Genomic DNA, 22,943 nt, shown 5'->3' with positions numbered 1-22,943 from the left:
TAATATTAAAAGAAAAAACCTCCAATTTCACATTTTCTCACCTTGTATATAATATATATATGTCTATATAAAAAAAAGATCAAATTCAGGCTACTTAAAATATTTTCTAGATATCGCGATGTTTACACTGAGTGACGTCACGTTAAAGCGGAAGTGTTTCGACAGTGAGCGGCAGAAGTTTACCCACAACTTTGCAAGGGGAGTTTATTGACAAGAGATTAGTCTGATATTTTATAGTCGCTGTTTTAAACAAAACCACATAGAAACGCCAAATTTTGTCCAGTAGCCGCTCATCACGTAGAGTTTTTGAGGCTTGTATTTGTGTTTATTGGTACTGTTTTACTACGTGCAGCACTTACCAAGGTTGGGGTTGCTGCCAATATTGTCACAGTTATTGTTTTAAATCTTGCTATGATTCTACCTGAGACGTCAGTGTGTATTTTACAAGGTATTTTGTGCCATGTTTGGCTTTATACCATACCAACGTATTGCTAGAGTAGCTAGCTTGTTAAGAAAACGAGTGCTGCTACGAAAACAAAATTGGGTTAAACCAAACAAAACTTTGTTCCTATTGTCGACTCAAGCTGTTCTGTAAGTAAAACTGTTTTTTCTCAGACAGATGTAACAATATTTTTCTACCGAATATTTGTATGTGAAATTATGCTTTATTTGTGTTTAGAATGGCTACACTGACGGACTTTGAACCCTCAACAAAGAGACAAAGGGTTGAAGCAGAAACTCCGTCTTCATCTTCCCAGAAAGGCATTGTAACTTCATAATTTCAGTGTGATAACTTCTCTAAAAATGCCAATTCCAATTCTTGCTTTTGTTTTTATTCTACCCTCCAGGCTCAGCTTCATGCAGTCATGGAACAAGTAATGAGACCCCAGACGAAGGAAAAAGCGAGAACAAAACAGAGAGAAAGCTAGATATGCAACCAAAAACCAGAGCAAATGATTTGCGAGGTGTGAAAGGAAAGAAAATTGGAGCCAATTTTCAACAGAAGCCCTTAAACACTCTTGAAGGTTGGTTGGTTAAGCCTTCAAAATGTGTTGCCACAGCTGAAGCAAGTCAAACTCAAGAGGATGTTGAAATGCTTGGTGAGAGTAGTGTTGAAACTCCTTTAGCGCCGTCTCCAGAAGGCAAGATCACTGGAATGTCTTCCTCTGATCTGGACGAGGAAACCCAAGTTTTAACTCCACCAGACATCGAGCAGGACTCTTCCGTCTCACAGTTTTCTGCAGATTCTGGAGGGCAGACACTCTCTCATAATGATGATGGATTGGAAAAGCAAGAAAAGGAAAGATGCTCAGGGGACTCTGTTAAGCATAAAGTGAAAATAACAGATTTTTTCTCAGGACATTCAACACAGAATCTACAATTGAAGAGGATTAAGCCAGATAAATCTCCAGAAGAAAAAGACACAGACCCTTCTGCTGATGCGAGATGGTTGGGGACTCCTATCAGTGCTCTAAAGAGAATGCCAGAATGCGGTGGGGAGCCTCCTCCACTAAAAGATATCCCCGGAAAGCACACTGTGATGATAATGGTTTGAGCTGTTTTTTATTTAAACACATAAATACATAGTCATTTGCGATTGTATTTTATTTTTAGTAATTTATTCCCCTAAAATTAATAAATTAAACAGTGAATCTTCCTTATTTTTGTACCAAAATGTGGACTTGAATCTCTTAGATTCTCATTTGTGTAATTTAACTGAACCACAACAGAAAGCATCGTTTGTTTTTAACTGTCTATAATTGACTAATACATATTGGTTCCCATTGACAGGCAGGCCTCCTTCACAAAGGAACTGCTCCCATTCCTTCTCCTGCCAAGTTTCAGGATACTTGGGATGATGTCCATGTTAAGATGCCCTGCTCCAAGGAGAACCTGTTTCCTGTAATAGATGAGGTAAAACGGTAGATGTTTATAGACTTTTTAGTTTATTTATTTTTATACGCAAAGTCATGCTTATGGGTTTTTTCCACCACTGCAAGGAAAATGTTTTTTTCTCTATTGGTAAACATTGCACTGTTTACTTATTGACATGTATATTTTATTGATGTTTTATAATAGAACATCTGTTTAATTTACAATATTCTAGTACTAAATGTGTCTTTGAACTTATTAGTTCTCTTCTGGAAGTACTATATGTATTAAAGGTAACTAACTTTCCACATATCTCAAAAACAATTTATATTTCTTCAGGACACGCAAGAACAGCAGAATAAAAGCCGATGGGAACTCATCAAGGAAACTTTAAACAAGAAATTCACAAGTGCATATGAACTAAAGGCAAGTAGTTTGATATCCCATCGTTTGTTTTGGAACAAATAATTTGTTCAATTAACTTTTCCCCTTCAGTGTAATTATTTTAACATGAACCGCAAACAGTATTTTTTCATGAAAACAGTGTCGACGTAATTGCTAAATAAAATCTAGTCTGAATGTAAAAAAAAAAAGTCAATTAAAACTCAATGTTTTATACCACATTTGGCCATAAGATGGCAGCATTGGACCAGAAACTGAAAGTAAAAGCGGCCTCACAGTTCTGATGTTGCAGGGAATTGAGAAGGCTGCTGTTGCAAATTATACATTTCATAATTTGCAGTGTGTAATTTAAAATAAAATTTTGCCTACCATTTACGAATGTTTATAGCGTTTATATTTTTCTCTACAGAAAGCATTATTGAAATACAACGCATCTAGTGCTAAAAAATGGGACTTCACAGCATTAAGTTTATACTGTTGTAAGGTAAGCCATAACCCTTCTCTTATTGCTTACACTTCACTGTCATTTATCTGTTGTATTGAAGTGATATTCATTGTTGATGAAAGATGCGCTCTATTCACAGGTGTCAGGTATGTTAATGTGTCAAATTAATGAATTGTTAATTCAAACAAACTGAACCAAAGTTTGCACAAAAACGTTTGAAAGTGAATAATTTCATGTAAACATTTTTTCTTGGCAAAATGTCTAATGCTGTTCAAATATGTTTGCTTTCAAACATTTTAAAGTCTTCTTCACACTGACAGCGCTTTGTTGGTTGCCTCACCAAAGCCTGAAAAAAAAAAAAAAAAGTTGATTTATTATATGTCCTAAAAGATCATAGTTGGCTCCAACAATCTGACACTTCATGCTACAATGAGACGGTCTCCTATTTTTTTCATCAGCACGTGTTGCATGTGAGCAAATGCTGGTAACGTTGATCACTCATGAAGTACGCTCAAACCGATCTCCCAAAGTGTTCAGTGGAGTTGAGGTTCCAATATTTGACATCCTTTTTTTCTACCTCAAAAGAGGTTTACACATTCATTCCCCATAGTATTTTTCTTTCAATTCTTGAAAGTACAGCCATGCACTCATTTGTTTGCCTTTTTTGTAGTTTTAACTTCATAAATGTTCATTTATGTAATGTCTTTAAAGTCTTCACTCTTAAAACACATCAACATAATAAAAATATGGAAATTGGTTGTGATGTACGACAGTTTTAGGGCCAGTTTACAAACAATTTTTCTTCTTAATTACGACTTTTAAGTAATAAATTTATTTTCTTTTCTTTCTCGTAAATTTAAGACTTTAAATCTCATAATTTTACTTTTTAACTCTGTCGTAGTGTTGACAAAACAATAGATACAATTTTTATTTGTATTTTTATATACCTTCTAGGTTACGTAAACCTTCTCTTTTATTTTGAAAATCAAATATTTTGTATTTTCAAAAATAAAGGTAATGTTGCAGTCTATTGTGTAAAGTAAAGATTAAAAAAAGATCACATTTATGGTTAAAGGTTTTACATGTGGAAAGAAAAATTGAACCTCCATTGTTGAGTAACAGTTACGGTGAAAATAAACCAATGGGTGTGAACCACTTCCCCTATTTGTCACATTACTTTTCCTCAGCCTTCATGCTAGATTCAAGCATGTAGAATTTGAGTGTCAGAGGAAAGTAAATATGAATGGCATGAAGTGACGGGCCTGGCACCTTCATAGAATATTCATCTCAGCTCCTATTTCCTATGAATATCAGAATAGTTGTTGATGGACAGCAGCCCAACCAGGATATAGTTGCGAGCACAAAAGTGGTTTATTTCTACACAGTCATGTGTTCATGGGTTGATCCAACAGACTACCTTTTTTTTGTCAGAATTATTAGAGCGAGAGATGCCCTGGTAAATATTATGTATTCAGATACCCAGCTGCTGCCACCTGGGTGGCAGTCCCACTTGCAGCGGTCTGTGGTACTGGTTCCTCACTGTCCACACCCCCACATCTTGCTTGATTGCTTTGTCAGTCTGGTGTGATGTACAGGCCCATATTAAGTCACACAGACAGTTAGCTCAGCTGATTTGATGCACTGTCTTCTGATTTAGGGAGCTTGCTTTATATTACCTCAGCTATATCTACTGTCCCAAGCTGTCAGCTGGCTACATTTATTACCCCCATAGGAACAGTTTATGATGTCAGCCTGGTCATTACTTATGACAGCATTTAGTCAGGCTTCCTAATATAAATTTCCTTCCCTAAATCACCTACCCAATCCTTTTGTCTTATAGGTATATGCTACGCCTCTTTTATTTCAAACAATGGTTCATTTGCATCTTGTCCAGAAAAGGCTGTGCCACCTCGATGACACTCCTCTGTGATTGATCATTCTGACATTTTGTTCCTAGTATGGGTGTAAACACAAGTAGTATATCACGTCTTTAAGAGAAGAAGCATGGTTGATGGGTTTGTTCCTGTAATATTTGGTAATGTTGTCATAAATAGAAACCATGCCAGGGATGCAGTCAGCACCATCATCCTACAGGAAAATGATTCTCAGATCACATTTGAGTACAAGTTTACTTTTGGGAATTTGTTTGCTTGATTTGGAAAATAAATGTATATAATTGTATAACCTGTGCGGTCCAATTGAACATGTGTTCTATTTGAAGTCATATCATTGACCTTTATTCCAAAATCCCATTAGAAGAGCGGTCAGAACAGGTTTAGATTTGCTTAGCTGTCCTGGTCATTTATATTGCTTATATTTCACTCTAAAAAAGTTGTTTTTTGTAATTTTTTTTTTTTACAAGTGAATCTTATCTGTCTGTCTGAAACTAATCAACGCTGACAGCTAATAATGTCACAGCTGTATTTCATGGCAGAGCAACAAACATAAACCGATCTCTTGCTCTCTCCAAGGTCCTGGAGCCTGATGCTGCTGAACATCTGTTTAACTCCCTGCTGCCAGACATGGTGCAATTAGCAATGAGAGCATCTGAACTGTGCACCAAGGTAACATCAATAACTAACTAGGTTCATGGAGAAGTTCAGCGCAGTAGGTTGATGGCAAAGGTCACAACGTGACAAATGTCATCATGAAACGGCAGCAGAAATGTTGTGATCAAAGCCTATTGAAAGTGGATGTCCTTTGTTGACCGCGCTCTCAGTATGTTCATTTAGAAGACCAGGGATTTTTTTTCTTTTGCAGCAAGTTAGATATTTACTTTAAAAATGTAAATTTGATTAAAACTGTTTAGTTTTTTTTACCACTTGTCATATGGCCACGATTGATTATACTGTTAACAGCAGAAACCCACACAAAGGGTATATGTTTAAGCATGTCTGTCCTTTTATTTTCTATTCTAGTTGTCCGTGGCCTCATGCACAAGTAGAAATACATCTTGATTAAAACCCCACAAGATGGTTCCAGATGAATGATGACATTTTTGCATCATACCTGTATTTAATGTGGAGAAAACCATCAAAACAAATGAGTTTGACCTTCTTTAGCTGTGTCTCCGTTCCTCCTCCAGCCAATACCTCTCCTGAAAAGAGGCATGAATCACTCCATCACCATGTCTCAGGAGCAGGCGGCGTGTCTGCTCGCCAATGCCTTCTTCTGCACCTTTCCTCGACGGAACTCCAGAAAGGCAGAGTACTCCAACTTCCCAGATATAAACTTCTTCAGGTAACATGTTCACAAAGCATCTTCCTTTATTGTGCTTTCATTTGCATATTGAGCTCATACAGTTAACTGAAATGGACACCTCATCTTTGCAAGGGGGCGGTAAAGCGCTGCGTCTCCTACAGATGTCTATGGGATCAGTATAAAGCCTTTCAGTATTTTGTGTCTCGTTCTGTATTTGTGCTACTGCCAGATATTTAAGGCGTTCTAAAGACCCCAGTGGTATTTACATGTCAGCTCTTTAACAATAAACTGCTTGTTAACTCATAATTTTTAGGAAAATAAACATTTTACTGGTGTAAAAATCAGTTTAGAAAGGTTAGGGCTAACCCTGCAACAAATACCTCATTCTATTTATAATTTTATTACTGTGTTTTCCTTGGTGATCTAGGACACACAGCACACTCGTTGTTAGATATCATTCTTTTTAAATAATTTCTTCATTATTTTTCTTAAAAGAAAAATTTAATGTTTTAAGGTAAGAATAAATAAAATGTGTAACAATATCGAAAAAAATATAAGCAGCACCATTTGTAGCTTTCAAGAGGGCTCTAAAATATTTTTACATTTTAGAAAGCATGAATAAAGTACTTTTTATGTTCAGATGAAAACAGTTTTAAGGAAAACATTGAAGATGCTGTACAAGTGCCCCATTCACCATCCATTTTTAATTTGAAATCTGTCTTCAGATCTTTGGTTTGTTAGGTTCTCCTTATCTTTTGACACCAAGCAGTAAGTAATTATCTAAATGGAAGAGAAAACTAGATTCATTCTGTGGTGCAGCTTTTGACCACTCATATTTAGGAAAATTGAAATTACAACAGAATTTTATAAACATAAACGTCCTAGAATTGTAAAAATAAAGTCAACAGAAAAACACAAAATAGATCAAACATATTTCTGATGATACAGATGTCAACATGTTTGTAAGAAGTCCTTAATTTTTGGTACATCAACAGTTTTATTGTTAAAAATCAGTGTGTTCTATTGATCCAAAAATATCCTCGTTTCTAAAAGGCTGCTCTCATCACAGGCTAGCTGATGTCAACAACCTTTTCCTGGGGACTTTGAGATGCTTGTACTTCCTTTTTTTCTTTTCTCCCTGAGGGTTAAAAAGAAGAAATGAAGGCTGGAGTGAGCTTGAATAAATACGTTTCAGATTCCTTAAGGGGCTTTTAGTGCGCAAAGCTTTTGTCAATATTTCCTTTCCATGAAATTTGTCCTTTTTTTGTTGTTGTTGTGCCGTGAGACCATGGGGCTTCTGGTAGAGTTGGATGAAAATGGGGGCGTCTTCCACTACACCTCACTGCCAGCAGCTTTGGACTGCATTTGAATATGTGTGTAGCCTTTTGCTTCCTGAGGACAACGCTGTTTAAAAGAGACACAGTGGCTCTTAATATATCACTAGAGATGGATCCCACTTTTCCGCCCTTTCCTTCATTCTTTTGTGTAAGTGCTGTGAAATGGCATCAGTGTTACTCTGTGGTGGCAAGCCTCGGGCGACTTTGTTGTCGTAGCTGCAAAGAAAGTCTCTACATAATCGGCCAGTGCTTGAAAAGGAAGCTGACAGAGAGATGGATTAATTCACGTCAAAAGTTAAAGCATGACTGAACTCACATGGCTAAAATGGAGGTCATGTGTCTCTGGAGCGATGCTTTTATGAGAAGCACTTTTTGCTGGTCTGGTTTTAGGTTGTCTAGAAGATTTCGGACTGGAATGCCTTAATAAACCTACTTGATTCTAAAAGTGAGTTTGGCAAACAAAGAATAATTGAATGTCTTTTTTTAATTTCTTTCTTTCTCTCATCAGACTGTTTGAGGGATCCTCTCCAAAGAAGATAGAAAAGCTGAAAACACTGATGTGTTATTTTAAAAGTGTTACTGAACAAAGTAGGTGCATATTTGTTTTATTTTTTGGACAAAAATTATATCTAGCTCTAGTGAAGTTTTTGTTTGACATGTTTGTGACTTTTGTGTGTTCCTCAGAGCCTATTGGACTTGTCACATTCTCACGAAAGGTTTTGGACAAATCTCCCGTCTGGAGAAGGTTTGTTTTTAGAAAAGAAAATTAAAAAAAAAAGTGTTCTTCTAAAATTCACTTGCTTTAGTCTCACTATGATCATGTTTTGATCTATTCAAAAAAACAAGTTCCCAGTGGTTTTTTAATAACAAAGATGTCGCTTTTAGCCCAAATCAAAAACCAATGTCGTTTTGTAGGACGTAGTTTCTGCAGAGCAACAGTAGCTCATTAGCAATTCACCTCTGAGTTGTGGGCGGGACCGAGCAGTCCCCCCCTCCCCGTCGCTGAGAGCTCAGAGCAGAGAGCTTGTGGCCTGCCCAGCGTATATTCTACGTCACAAATGAGCTCTTTTTTAACTGATTCACAAAAATTTAAACAAAGAAATACTCAGAAACGCAAATTGAATCCTAATTTTCTTTATACTTGTCTTCCATCGTCAGAAAAATGCTACAAGAACATGTTAAAAACACCATTTTCATCAAAGTGAGTCTTTAATAACCGGAGCAACTGTGTTTCAGTTCACAGACTCAGCTTACTAAACTGCACATCACATGTGATGGAACCATTGAAGATGATGGGTCTGGGATGCTTCAGGTAAGACATCAGGTTTTACTGGTAGTGAGGAATCTTAATGTGATGGTGTGACTTGGAGAAGCGTGATCTTGCAGAGACGTAGACTCAGAGTATGTGTACGTGAAGCACATGCTCAATGCCGCCTGTTGTCGTCAGCCACTTTGCCACACCATCCTTGAGTTTTTCTCCCAGAAAGCTTACTACAGCTGGAAACGCCTCTGAGGGAGTCACTGACACATCAGAGGGAGGGTGAGCTGGGAGCGGGGTCGAGGCCCCTGGGCCCTTTCCACTCTCTGTGTTGGCCTTGACTTCCCGTACACTGTCAGGATGTCCCACTCCGCCTTTCACCTTTTGTTTGCCTCAAGTCGCCACAAACTGACAGTTGATGTGCTCACACGGCCAGCTTCGGAGCGCACAGCAGCTTCGATTGATGGACGCCGTGCCGGGTTGAGGGGCGGGGTGAGCTTTTGACAGCCTGTCAAAGCAGACTCTGCAGGCTGGCTCGCTGTCCCAGAGTTGAGTGACCAGTTTGTGGAGATCAGCTATCAGGCTGCTGCTTACGCTTTTGTTATGTCTTTCAGGGCTTTATGTATAGGTTAGCTGCAGGCGAGTCTCCCAAATACGGTTTAAAAAACAAAACAAAATAAACTACGTATCTGAGACAAAACATCTTTGTTTTAATTTTTACACCAACAAAGGCTATGAGAAAAAATACTTATTAGGAGTTCTGAAAGATCTGTACCTCGAGCTGCAGTACTGCTCCATGTGTTTTACATTTTAACATGCTGGACAGATTGTCAGAGTAATGGCAGCACCTATGACTACATTCCCCTTCAGCTTGTCATTGATTCTGTCCCTCATGAGATAAAAAGGGCACAGAAGTGTTGTCTTCTGTCCCCCTGTTCTCGAAAGGCTTTTGAAAGTTTGCTTTTTATATGTCAGCACACATTTCTTTTGCAAATATTTTCTCTTTATTTTTCAGGTGGATTTTGCCAACAAATTTGTGGGAGGAGGGGTCACAAGTACCGGTCTGGTTCAGGAGGAGATCCGGTTCCTCATAAATCCCGAGCTGATCGTTTCTCGCCTTTTCACCGAAGCGCTGGATGACAATGAATGTCTGATAATTACAGGTCAGTGGTGAAGAATACTCGTCGATCAACAATGCCTGGAGTTTGTGAACTGACGACAAGAACACAAACAAACTTGTGCCTCTCCAGTCAAACACAGCAAAGGCTTCAGCTTTAATTTACCACCCTCTGCCTCAGCAGGACACTGAAAGGCCTGTATGGCAGTTTGTGTTTTTGCCCTCTGTTCCTGTCAAACGCCTCCTCTGATTGGCTGCAAAGGGTAGAGACTGAAGATGGAGACGAAGTTTTCCTGATTGCCCTGCTGGGTTTCTGTTGAGTAATGCCCACCCCAGACTATGCTCCGCCATTCAATGTTTACACATAAAAACGGTAGTGAGGAAGGCTATTGGAAACCTCGTGACAGGAGCTAGACTCAGGGGTCCTTGCAGGAGGCTGATGGCACCTGTCTGTTTTCTTTTTTTCTTTGTCCTTTTTAAACTCCTGCAACAGACTTCATGTTTGGATAAAAAATGATAAAAATAGAACTCTTTTTCTTTTATTTCTCTAAAGGAAGACTGTTCAGATAAAGACAAAAACATCGCCTGCCATTTGGCAATCAGTGGCAGACAGTAATATCACCAAAACTGTAAACAAAAACAGGAAGTAAGATATCACAGCTTCTCTTTTGGGAGAGTCACCTTCAGACTTTGTTCTGGCCGTCTCCTCCATGCCCTCACTTAAACCACTTAACTTGATTATATGGGCCCAAAATTAATTATAGCTGGAAGAACCGCCCAAGACCTTCTCCACTAATGGACTCTTCCATTCCATCATCTTTATTGAAACGGGTCGTGTAAAAGTCCAAGCTTTGGCTGCACCGTTGCCATTCCGTAAATCATATTCCCTGTGAGAGATCTTGTCACAGAGTAAGGAATCTAATGGATCTTACTTTTGCTCTGAAATTTGCAAGAGTGCTCTGGCTAATTAAATTTGTCCTCAATTGTTGGATATCTTGCTGGCATGGGGACAATCACAGGTATAAATAGCACCAAAGAGAGGTCCTGAATGGCAAAAACTGTTCATCAAATGCAAGAAACTCAATTCAAGCAAGAAAAAGAACAAAAAAAGCCCCAAATTTTATACAGTTGTGGATAACTAGAATATACAAATTTGATGTTTATTATCTTAAAATATTGTTTTATTTGACCACTTTAGATTAACTTGGTACTCCTCTGACCTTTCAGTGTCTCATCTGCTAAAAATGCAAGGCTTTTTGGTTTGATGGATTTACACATGAATAAAGCAACCTTTACAACATTGATGAAGGGAAACAAACGCCTTTTTCTCTAGCCACACAGAATTCTGTGCTTCTCTCTACAAATGACTGCAGATGACAATTGTGTTGCATAAATACCAAAAGCATAATTAATCTACTATTGGAAAAATGTGCCTTTCAAATGTAAACATGGCTCATCAGTGAATTGTAATATTTTTGGAAAACTGAAATGTCACAGGTTTGTGCAGATTAAAAAATCCAGCTTCATAATATATATTAATTAGATTGTTCTTAGGAATGATTTAGCCTGTTATATAAAAGAAATTGAATTATATGTATTCATATATATCAGGGGTGTTTCTCACTTATGTAATTATTGCTGATTTTTTTCACACTATCACTCACAACATAAATATTTGGTTCTTTATTCTTATTGTATTTTGCTTTTTGGCAAAAAATCTAATATAAATAGTGGCCGACAGTGCCTTGATAATTATTACAGGTAATATTTTCTATCTTCTTGGTATATTTTCCAATACTATAAACAAGCAAACCTAACTATTGGGATTTTTCAATAAATAAACCTGTAAAATAAATTGAATAACTTGAAATAAATGCATTGTCTAAATGCCTGACATTTTGTGAATATAATTAACTGTCATTTATTTGCAGTCCATGCCTTGTATTACACTGCTGCTATTAATCATACTGATTTTGCAGAACGTGGCCTTGCCTTACCACAGTTCTACTTTATTTCATTTTATAGTTTTTTAGCCATCAACATGCAAAAACAATAAACTTTTGAAAGGAATTTTGCTGATTAGTTACAGAAAGAAAGATTGTCTAATTTTATGAAATGTAGATTCAAGGTAAAAATTCTGTCTATTTTTATTGTAAATGCTCTTTTGAAGCTCTTTAGATAATCATGTTGGTCAGTCACCGCCTCGCGTGAGCTGCCTCTGCAAAACCTCCTAAAAAGCAGGTGCTGACAAATGGCGGTGCCGTTTTCTCCCTTTTCAGGCTGTTGTGCGTTTCCCTGTAGGCTGGTGGTCAGTCAGTGCTGCATCATTTCTGGAAGCCAATAAGTTGAATTTCCTCTTGTCAAAAGCACTGCTGCCTGATTTTCATCTAATCGCATCAGACAAATTACTACCGGCACAGCCGGTGACAGGAATTTATTGTTCTGAATGTTACAGTACGTTTTTATGTTTTAAAGTATAAATGAAAATTGGTTTTAGATTAGTTTTTGAGCCACTAACTGGTGTTGCTAAGCCATAATGTTCTCTGCATTAGTACTTCGAACATGTTTATTAGTATTTTGTTTAAATTGTGTTCTAAAAAACTATGTTTTATGCAATTTTTTTCTTTCATTGGTACAGCTTGAATGAATTTTACTGTCTTTTAGGAACTCAACAGTTCAGTAAATATACAGGCTATTCCCAGACCTACCAGTGGGGCGGCAGCCACCAAGATGCAACTCCAAGGTCATGTTTTATTTTTATTTTTGGATCTATGGTTTCAACAGTTGGATGTCTTGTTTTTGCAGTCACCGATTTTAGCGATGGTTCGATACATTTTCTTCTGATGCAACATTGATATTGAGATATTTTTCTAAAGTCTAAAGACTTCAGGATGAATCACCTGAACATCAGTCAACAACAACAGTCACTGATGTCTAAATAAAGACAAATCATAATGAACGATCCTCCTAACCATTTATAAAGTGTCATCAAAAGAAGAAGAATTTAGGAGAAGCCAATATTTTTTTGCTTTTAATTTTGTCATGATATTGAATATTCTTCATTTATTTCTTTTCAGGGATGGCTGGCAGAGAAGATGCACAGAGATTGTGGCCATTGATGCCATGCAGTTCAAGAACTTTCTTGAACAGTTTCATCCTGACAAAATTACCCGAGAACTTAACAAGGTCAGGGTTGTTGTTTTTTTCCTGCCTTCTTCCTGCTTTTTCTTTATTTTCTGACTGTTGGAGTTTTTGGTTTGTGTCTCTTTAAGTACTTCACCATACATTTTCTTCTTCTTCTTAAATTTGTTATTTTTGCTATTTTTTTGTGAGGCTCTTCGGGTAGTTTCTCAGATTTAAGGATTTAATTTTCCTTATCCATGTATTCTTTATGAGTTTACAGAAACAATTCTACTATATTCCCTTTTATTTCTTGATCGTGTTGCGCAGATTCAAACATTGAAGTGTCAAACCAACTACTGTCTGATTTAAAAAGCTTCTAACTTGAATGTTCATCCAAGGAATATTAATTTACTTTAAAAAGGGTAAATATATGATTTGTGAAGAAACGTCATGAACACAGTATGCCATGATTGAATACATAACAAACATAATGCTAATGCACTCTAATTTGGCCAGAATGAATGAATATGAATAGTATATTTATGTAGGGAGTAACTAATCAGATCATAGTTGGTACCTTTTTATTTAGCTAACAGGGGTTTTACTGTTTGCATAATCTGTTTGGTAGTGCTGTTCTTATTTGTAATAGAAAATCAAGATGTTGTCAGGTCTGCTGTCAGGAAAGCTTAAGAGGTGTTTGGCAGTTCTGACAAGGCCGTGAAAAATGCGACAGCGTGAAGATCAATCCCAGTTTGAACAATGTTCAGTTAAATGTCAAATCTGTCATTTACAAGGAAAATATATTATTGGACGGGGGGGGGGGGGGGGGGAGAATGTTTATTTTCGATGTAAAAATCAATGTCCAGATTCTTACAAATGGTACAGGTTTTTTTTTTGCCATTTAGAATATTATCTCAGTAATTGAGTGGCTGCAACACTTCATGTTGTGGTTTTTGCTTGAAAGTTGTCCCAAAAAAACTTTTTTGTGGAATGCAGCGAGTAAAGCTTCACACACTTAACTAACAGCAGGGCTCCAGACTAACTTTTTTCACTAGGAGCACAGTGGCCCCTAACTGAAAATTTTAGGGGCACAACCAGTAAATTTAGGGGCGCATACCGTAAATCAACATGCTGACCAAATCTACTAATTTCCACTGTATTACTAATAAATACTTTAATAATAGATGCAGAAATTAGAATGTGCTGTTTCTGATTCAGTGTCACATTTTATTCTTCACTTTTGAAAATGCAACAACAGGTAAACTGACAGCAGCATCGCTGTCATGACAGTACGAATAGTAAAGAAAACTGATGGGAATTTATCTTTGTGACACCAAATAGGTGCAGCCAAGATGCACAATAAGCGTGTTTGAGATCACCCAGGTGGACTCAACGCTGCGCAGATCACCTGGTGTGAGACATATATTTTTGTTTTTGCTCCAACATCAACTGTCAATCATCACAAAAATATTGCGAGAAAGGGATGAGAGCAAGGGGCAAACCTACCCGGACACAGCTGGAAACTGAACTGACTGAAAGCTGCCCTACAGACTACAAAACAATGCATTATGGGACATGTGTCCTGATGGTTTTTGTAGTTGAGTGATTAATTAAAATAATTTAAAATACCAATTCATAAAAAAAGGCTACATGCATTACAAAACATTAAAATAATCGTAAAATAAATATATAATAACACAGATCACACTAAGGGGGAGAGGAATATTAAAACTAAATTGAATGTTTAGGACAACTCCAACTTCCTGTTGTCCTTTAGTCTTGCTGCAGATTCGCCTTTATCCCACAGCGCCACCCCACCCCCCCCCCCCCCCCCCCCCCCCCCGGCCTGGTCTCCCCAACGATCCAGGCGAGGTGCCGGTTCATCTCAAACACGTCTATCGTTGCATTTTCCCCACGTAGCCCCGTTTTCAAGCCCCGTTAGCTGTCACGCACGTACGTGGGGGACATTTATTCTCCTCAGCTGACCCGACTCCCGCTGCCGTAACAGCCGTGCATAAACCGTTTGATGCGCCGCCGTAACCGTAACCAAAACTTAACCTTCCTCCGGGTCTGTGGGACCCAGAGAAAAGTTCAGCACGGACTGCATGTATTTAGAAAATTACGAGCGAATAGATACGTTCTAGAAAGGAAAGTAAGGAACTACTTAATGTGGTCCGGGGAGGGAGGGGGCTGTCAGGTGTCCTCCTTTCAAGCCCTGTCATTGTCCCGCCCCCAAGAGTCATTTACCCCACTGTGATTGGTTGGTCATCTCCGTGCACGACAATGAAAAAGTGTCATTCATTAAAACTGGCGGGCTGCAGTAACATTAAATTTTCATTTAAGGCTGGGGCCGCAAAATATCATCTTTGGGGCCGCAAATAGCCTGCGGGCCGCGAGTTTGAGACCCCTGCTGTACACTCTGGCACTGGTACACTAGCCGCAGGCCGGAAGAACGAATCAATAGTTCGCTTGCTCATAGCTCAGACGCACATATCACGTTGTGACTATATTTGTCTCCGTTTCCTTCCCACGGATGTTAACGCGCGCGCGAATATCTCTAGGCCCCGCCCCCTCCACATATTTTAGCCACTTACAGTGACTTATTCTTCTCACACGCAGTGTCCGCCTCACACACAGGAATCACGCGAGAGTGTGTGCTCGCGTTTCATGAGTATGTGCGCGAGTTTGTGTGTCTGCCTGCGCTCGCGTCTCAGATTATTTCATTGATCATTGACGTGCCCCTTCCACATTTAATGTATAAAAAAATACGGAGGGTGGGGGAGGCAAATCTACTGGTCGCACATGTGCGACTGGATGTAAAATTTAGTCGCACACTCTCAAATTTTGGTCGCAAAATGCGAGCAATTGGTCGCAGTCTGGAGCCCTGAACAGAAAAAAATGTTTCCAGGCCACAAAAAACTCCATTTCCCAGATCCCCACACCTTTAGATTTGGTATCTTGTTGTAGCAGTACTGTGAAACTAGAGTAATGTTTTTAACAAAAAAAATTAGCAGATTAAAACCTCAGAATAATGTCAGTCATTCCTTTATTTAAGCAAAAGTTTTACGTGTTAAACATATGCAAATCTCATACAATATTTTAGCCAATTTCTCTTCAGTGCAAAAAAAAGACACAAATGTCTAAAGCTATGAGGCAGATTTTAAGTAATCTGGAAGGAGTTAGTTGCAGCAAAATGAAATTGTGATTTCTCATTTTTGCTAAAATGCTTTTGCCGATGTTGTATCTCTTCTTTGTGACCCGCATTCAGGCTTACTGTGGTTTTTCCCGTCCTGACACCGACAGTAAAAACCTGGCTGCAGTGGCAACAGGCAACTGGGGCTGTGGAGTTTTTGGAGGGGACACGCGTCTGAAAGGTACATCAGGCAGTGTGTTTTCAGAACAAAATAGGTGTCAGATGAACCTTTTTTAGACACCATTTGCCTACATATAATAGAATGTATTTCACATTTAGCAGAAGCTCCACAAGAACTGCATCTACACCCATTTGTCTTCTAAAGATACATTACTTTACTTAAGGAAGGCTACTGTTAGTGGCCTTCCTCCTATTGATTACTTGACAACTATAATATTCTAGTGGAATAGATTTCCAGCTTGAGTTCATCAATTTGTCAGATTTTTCATCTTCTGTGTGTGTGTATTTTGTTGCAGTGCTGCTGAATCCGTTTTTCTTTGCAGGAAGTCACAGGTTTTTTTTATACTTTGCTTCTCCTAACTGCTTTTTTTTTCTGCAATGTGACTCCAAGCCTTTTGTTTATACAAACTGTCTATTATTGGATAACTAATAATTAGCGATAGAGAGGTATGGCTACCTAATAGCCACAATACCCCTCTGTCTGCTTAATGGCGTTCTTCTGGGAAAGAGTCTCATAATTTAGATGCTGTCAGACTGGATCTGCCTTCTGTGACCACACACAGCCACCCGTCTGGGTTTTTGCTTTTTTAATTGCAGCAACTTATTTTCTGAAAGCTGTGTGAAAGCAAAGCTTCTGAAAAGTTTAAATATTCTCCTTTTTTTATATATATATATAATTTGGTTCAGTTCTGCTCATTACCTTAGCAGTAGCTCTAATTAGATAGCAGACATATTTTCAATCTCTCAAATATTTACAGCTCTCCAGTGCCAGTCCTGGCTTTCCTTTGTAACTGATCCAGAGTTCTCTGTGGGGGTGAGACCTATTCCCCTCGTTCTGTACATTTCACTGTGCAGGTTACACAAACTTTAGCCTCTGAATGACTCAAGGTGCTTTTTTTCTTTAAATTTTACTTAATTATAACAAAGAATGTCAATCCGTGGCATAGCAAAGTCAAACGTTTCCTATCAAAGGATTGTTGTTTTGTATTTCTGCACTTAGTGCAGTGAGACATATTGTGTGCCGCTCTCATTGGAGTTCTTTAATGCTCCCTTCTTTCCGTCTAGCTCTCCTCCAGATGCTGGCAGCTGCTGAGGCGGGCCGGGATGTAGCTTATTTCACCTTTGGTGACAATCGACTCATGACAGATGTCAACAACATGCACTCCTTCCTCACCCAGAGGAACATCAGCGTTGGTAAAAGAAACATACACAAGACCCAAAATCCTGTTTTAACATGTTCTTGTGTGTAAATGTGAGATGAAATTTGCAATTCTGAGTATTTCTTTACTCAAATTGCTGTGAAGCAGGATCAGACAAAAAAAGAATTGATTTTGAAAAAGCTTGTCAATGTGACACAGTACCTACAATTGACAGGCTACAAGCTCTCTGCTCTGTTCTGCTCTGATCCATTCTGATGTATCCACTTGGAGACAACTAGATCCATGCACAGTGGGGCAAAAAAGTATTTAGTCAGCCACAAATTGTGCAAGTTCTCCCACTTAAACAGACGAGAGAGGCCTTTTGATCATAGGTATACCTCAACTATCAGAGACAAAGTGAGAAAAGAAATTCAGAAAATCCTATTTTCCTGATTTTTTTTTTTCAAATTATGGTAAAATAATTGCATTACATGTAATAATGCTAGTGTGAATGCTTTCTGCTGAATGTGGTCCCTCAAGATGCTTTGGCAATTTAACAAGTTGCGGTAAGAATCTTCTGAAAATGATTTCATATTTGCTTAACTCCAAATTAGCCCAAATACCCTCAATAGATTCCAAATTAGCCCAAAAAGCTAGCATGTTGCTAAAATATTAGCTTAACGCCAAGATTCCTTTCACAATTAAGCGTATTTGTTTTTTCTTATTATTGCTTTTCAAATAAAAGCTAAAGCAAGGGAGCGTTTAAACGAATGGATGACTGGAAGTTTGGGCGGGCTTTCTCCCCACCAACGGTCCCACCCACAACTCAAGCAAATTTATGATGAACTGCTGTCGCTCTGCAGAAACTATTTCCTAGAAAACGACACAGATTTTTCGATTTTGTTTAAAAGCGGCATGATCATTATTAAAATCCCATTAGGAACGCTTTTAAAATAGATCAAAAGATTATTGGATTGGAACTTTAGGAAAATGTATTTTTATGCATTTCCTTTAGAGTTTTTTATTTGATAAAATAGTTCCATAAAACAATGATGTAGCTCATTCATTCATTCATTCATCTTCTTTACCGTTTATTCCCTTTCGGGGTCATGGGGTTGCCGGAGCCTATCCCGGCCACTTGGGCGTAGGCAAGGGATACCCTGGACTGGTCGCCAGTCTGTCGCAGGGTAGAATATCCTCAATCACACATCCATTCACTCTCACACTCACACCTATGGACAATTTAGAGTTGCCAATTAACCTATGAAGCATGTTTTTGGACGGTGGAAGGAAGCCGGAGATCCCGGAGAAAACCCACGCATGATGTAGCTAAGCTTATAAAATCTTCGTGTTTGTCACAGGGGAAGTGTTTGACCTGCTGGGGCAGTACTACAGCTCGGTGTGTAAAAGCTGCCTGATTCGGCGCCCCAGCGTCAGCCTCTACGACTTCATCTACCAGCAGGTTGGCTGCTCGCCGGCGTCTGATGACTCCAGCTAGGTTATACCAGACAACATGTTCTGATGGGTATCCATTAAGTCCTTGCAGCTGTAGAGTCATCACTCCTCCAGGAATGAAAACATCCTTATAACTGCCTTAAGGTGAATTTCTGAATATGTTTTTATGTATTTAGCTGTAAGAATGATAAAATGTGGCTTTAATCACTGAGTACGAACAATTCAATACTCTTTAAAAACAAACACCGGAACTGCCTAAGTAGATAAAGTGACCTTCCTTGTGTTTAGTTTGCTGAATTAGTAATATGGTTTTAGAATGCCTGTCCTCATAATGCAGCTATGATATGAAAAGTGAAGGAAATACGGATAAAGTCTTCTTAGTTTGTCGTTTTTCTTTTTTCTTTTCTCAACCAAGTCAATGAAGTCAATGTAAATTATGTAGATGGAAAAAAAAAAAGGGCAAAAAAAATCTCAAAAGCCCATTTTGTTTAAAAAGCAACATAAATTGTCGTGAAATAACTTCTTATCTTGTACATTGCTTTTGTTAGGATTATAGTTGGTGTTTGTGATTTGCATGAAAACATTTTTTTGTGTGAACCATTCTCATTTCTTTGATTTCTTTGATTTTTCTTTCCCTTTATAATAAATTAAGATTAAATTTTTAGTTCACGTAGTCTACTATTTTTATTTGGCCAATAACTTGGATGAAACTGCTTTTATTTCCCATGAATGTTGCAGACGGAATGGGTTTCTCTGCTGCATTTTAATTTCTCTTTGTCAGCTATTGCTTCACTCTTTCACTAGCAGTTTAATAAGGTCACACCCTTCATATCAACTGTAAAGGACACCTCGTTAGAGATTGGATCGCAGAACATCCTTTTAGGAAGTGAAGTTTGAAATGTGATTTCTATGATTCAACTTTTTTGGGGGGTCATCAAAAGCCAGTTTTACCTGTAATATTTGTTTATATGGTAGTGATAGAAAAAAAACTCTGGCTCATTTTTGTTATTTATGGTAATTATAGTGAATATTTTATATTCATGAGCTACAAAAATAATATCTAGGATCTCCAGTTACAAAAAAAGTAATCTAATGATCCTATTGGTTAAAAGACCAATTGTTTTCTGGACTGAATGTGCTTGTTGTAGAGTGTGGAGCTGTTTGTCTTCTCTGTATCAGGGCCTGATGAAAGGAGTCTCTTTGTTGCTTGCTGAGTTCAAAATAAACCTTTGGTGGCATCTCTCCGAAGGGGATCCACCACAGACACACAGGAGGATCCCACTGAACTGATCCCTCCACAGGGGGCGTCATGGGGGTTTTTGACCTTTAGGTGACTGTCTGCCATAAAATCAAGAAGATGCAGTCACTTGTTTTCAGACATGAACTTCATTTACAAGTTGAATAATTGGTTTTATAAGGTTTGATCTGCCATTAACATGTTTGTGTGTTTATAATAGTAAAGAGACATTATCTCCAGCTTTGAGGATTTTTGGAGTGTTTCTCAGCACAATCTCCAAACTCCAGTGCCTCCACCTTTAACAAACGCTTGATTGATACTGTGTTCGTGCTTAAATATGAAAAATTCAGTCTTTCATAAAAACAAAAAAATATCTGACAGCACAAAGGGACAAACACTTAAAAAAAACTCTGAAAAAATACAACTGTTCACAAAATAAAGGTAAAAAACTAACTTTCATGAGTTACACATTTTTATTATTTCAATTGGAGATGAACTGAGTATTACTGTTAAATTTATCATAATTTGGGGCTAATTACATATAAGGGTGACTAACTTTGGAAACCGTGTTCACCTTGTAATGTTTCTGTGCAGGAAAGCAGTTTTAAAGACGGTGATCAAAATCTATGTGCCAAAACAATAACGGAAAAGAAACTGATGATGTGGCAAATTGCACGTAGAAAATCACTTTGATGCAACACTGTGATAAATCACTACAAGTCATATGCTTAAAGCATGATAAATCAGTTATGCTATTGAACTTGATCACTTAAGACTTATAGCAACCACTTTTTTTTAGATGTAGCACAAGCTCTTGGGTTTTGGTGGAATTCCTGAGGAGATGTGTTTTTTTGGGCAAAGATCTTTTATGTTCAGGTCTTTGAGGATCCTCGCTTTTGCAATGAAGATGAGCTAAACACAAAAAAACACTAAGGTCGTATAGAGTTTGAAAATGGCTTTACAATTAATCACTTAATCCAAGTGAATTTCGTCCCTTGGCTGAAGATTCCTGCAGTGTTGAATCATGGGTACAAATTAGACGTATTATCACTCATTGATTAAATATTGATATGTTTACTGAAACCCAAGGGGCGGTGGCCTTTTTGGGCACTCACGCCCATTTGTCAACACTTTTAAGTGGTTCTTGGTTTTATTTAGGTTTTTTTTTTCTGATTTTCCTGTAATCGAAGTAACTGACTTGTTAAAATAAACTTGCAGCATGTCTGGTCTTTGGGGACAAGACTGATCTACAAATTATTTTCATCTTAAAACATTATTTATGCGATGTAAACACTATTTATATTAGAAGAGATGCTTGATGCCAAAATGGCATTTTATACGAGATCAAATTGAAAAACAGGCTAATCTAGATCTAAAAAGATACATTTCAATGACCAGTCATCAGCAAACCTAATGTTTTTATAGGATTCTCTCAAGGTGACTAAAATATCGCGAACAGATCTTTGCAGAAGACATGCTTAAAGTTTAAAATTACATTTTCCTAATCAGAGTGTTTTACACTGAGGTGATTAGGCTCCTGGCCAACTCCCATTAATCTGTAAACTGATATCCTCAAAGAGACTTATTAAAAGATGTTCTGGCAAAAACTCGACCACAGGTGCATCTTGTAGCAGCTGCTTTGTTGGAGCGTGATTCAGTTGAGTTGGATTTCCTTTCACGATCAAACTTATTTGTGTTTTCTTATGATTGCTTTTAAAATAAAAACTAAAATTCTTGTTCTTCTAGCTGCTTTTTAATTTAAACCTTTGGAGGAGACCTCTTATTCTGCTTTTTAGACGGGATGTTTGCCCAATTAAAATCTTAACATTTTTTCGCATTTCTATTTGGTTAAATGAAATTGTGATCCATAGATATACTTTGAACTTATGACATGTTTTATTAAGTTCTTTGTGTCCAGTGCACTTTTTAGGCGACTGTTGTGAATTTTTTTTTTAATCCTCCAGCTCCACCCATGCTGAGACGGTTCCTCCACCAAAGGCGGTTCCTTTCCTTTACTAGAAACCTGCTTGCCTTGTGTTTTGTTTGGGTTGAAAAGCCTGCAGTCAAAATTAGTTTTTGTGAACAGACCGTGCTAAAAGGATGAGAAGGCAGCGTATAAATCTGTGACCAAAGCAATTATTCATTAATGGCAGCTCTCTGTGGCCAGTTTAGCTCAAATGTTTCCTCTGTGATTGATCCAAAAGAAAAATCCATTTTACGTGAAATCTGTGGCTTTTAACCAAACTGACTGCCTCGCTCTGTAAGGTCAAGGATTGAGAGAGTGAAGTTATTTCTGCTTCCAGTGTTATTAAATTGCCTATCTATCACGAGGGCCTTGTGTGATTGATACCGTCTCAGCTGGAATGAAGGATGAAGGAAGACTGTCTCGGACCGCATGCATCAGTACTAGTGTATCGAAGATACACTGATTTGGAAAAAAAAACAAAAGTTTCAGCACCCATGTGGTCATTTTCATGAAAATGTGTTTGATCTTGCAAAATACTTTAGCTTGCCATTTACGGTTAGTCATTTTTTTATGATCACACAACTGTTTGCTCCCTTCAAATGACAATTATAGGTCAATATTCTCAAATACCAAAGCCCCATCAGAACATTTGTCCAAAAAATATTGTTTGTAAAGAGTACAGACCATCCATTCATTTTCCAAACCCACTGAAAGTCCTTTGAGGTCATGGGATTGCTAGAGCCTATCCCAGCTACTGTTTGACAAAGGTTGGGGAACCTCTGGAAAAGTTGCCAGTCTGGTGCAGGGCCACACTAACAATCACACCTAGGGACAATGTAGAATAATCAATTAACCGATGAAGGATGTTTTTGGACTGTGGGAGGAAACCGGAGTGTCTGGAGAAAACCCACGCTTGCACAGGGAAAACATACAAACTACACACAGAAAAGAACAAACCGGGATTCAAAGCAGAGCCTTCTCGCCACAAGAAGAGAGTACTAACCACCACATCACAATG

General features: G+C 38.0%; 1 protein-coding gene across 2 annotated transcripts; it reads left to right on the top strand.

The window, feature by feature from the left end:
* The first annotated feature begins 130 nt into the window (after window positions 1-130).
* Window positions 131-22,283, top strand: LOC101173419 (poly(ADP-ribose) glycohydrolase). 2 transcript variants are annotated; one of them, XM_020712068.2, is made up of 17 exons: window positions 131-297; window positions 680-762; window positions 849-1,549; window positions 1,792-1,914; window positions 2,212-2,298; window positions 2,684-2,758; window positions 5,191-5,283; window positions 5,805-5,959; window positions 7,766-7,845; window positions 7,942-8,002; window positions 8,494-8,569; window positions 9,531-9,678; window positions 12,297-12,375; window positions 12,710-12,818; window positions 16,024-16,129; window positions 17,194-17,322; window positions 18,629-22,283. In XM_020712068.2, exons 2-17 carry the CDS (start codon window positions 681-683, stop codon window positions 18,763-18,765), a joined length of 2,241 nt encoding a protein of 746 aa, XP_020567727.1. In that variant the 5' UTR covers window positions 131-297; window position 680; the 3' UTR covers window positions 18,766-22,283. The 2 variants fall into 2 exon arrangements, with proteins under 2 accessions (XP_020567727.1, XP_011486559.1); XM_011488257.3 differs by having other exon boundaries at window positions 131-591.
* Window positions 22,284-22,943: the final 660 nt, after the last annotated feature.

Source organism: Oryzias latipes, chromosome 19 (assembly GCF_002234675.1).
Source record: "Oryzias latipes chromosome 19, ASM223467v1".
NCBI classification, from domain to species: domain Eukaryota; kingdom Metazoa; phylum Chordata; class Actinopteri; order Beloniformes; family Adrianichthyidae; genus Oryzias; species Oryzias latipes.
This window is presented reverse-complemented; position numbering and strand designations above follow the sequence as displayed.

Excerpts from the sequence above, each read along its gene's own strand:
- LOC101173419 (XM_011488257.3), top strand. The coding sequence starts at position 461 with ATGTTTGGCTTTATACCATACCAACGTATTGCTAGAGTAGCTAGCTTG. Across the intron at positions 592-679 it reads TTGTCGACTCAAGCTGTTCT|AATGGCTACACTGACGGACT; the intron begins GTAAGTAAAACT and ends ATTTGTGTTTAG. Across the intron at positions 16,130-17,193 it reads AGGGGACACGCGTCTGAAAG|CTCTCCTCCAGATGCTGGCA; the intron begins GTACATCAGGCA and ends CTTTCCGTCTAG.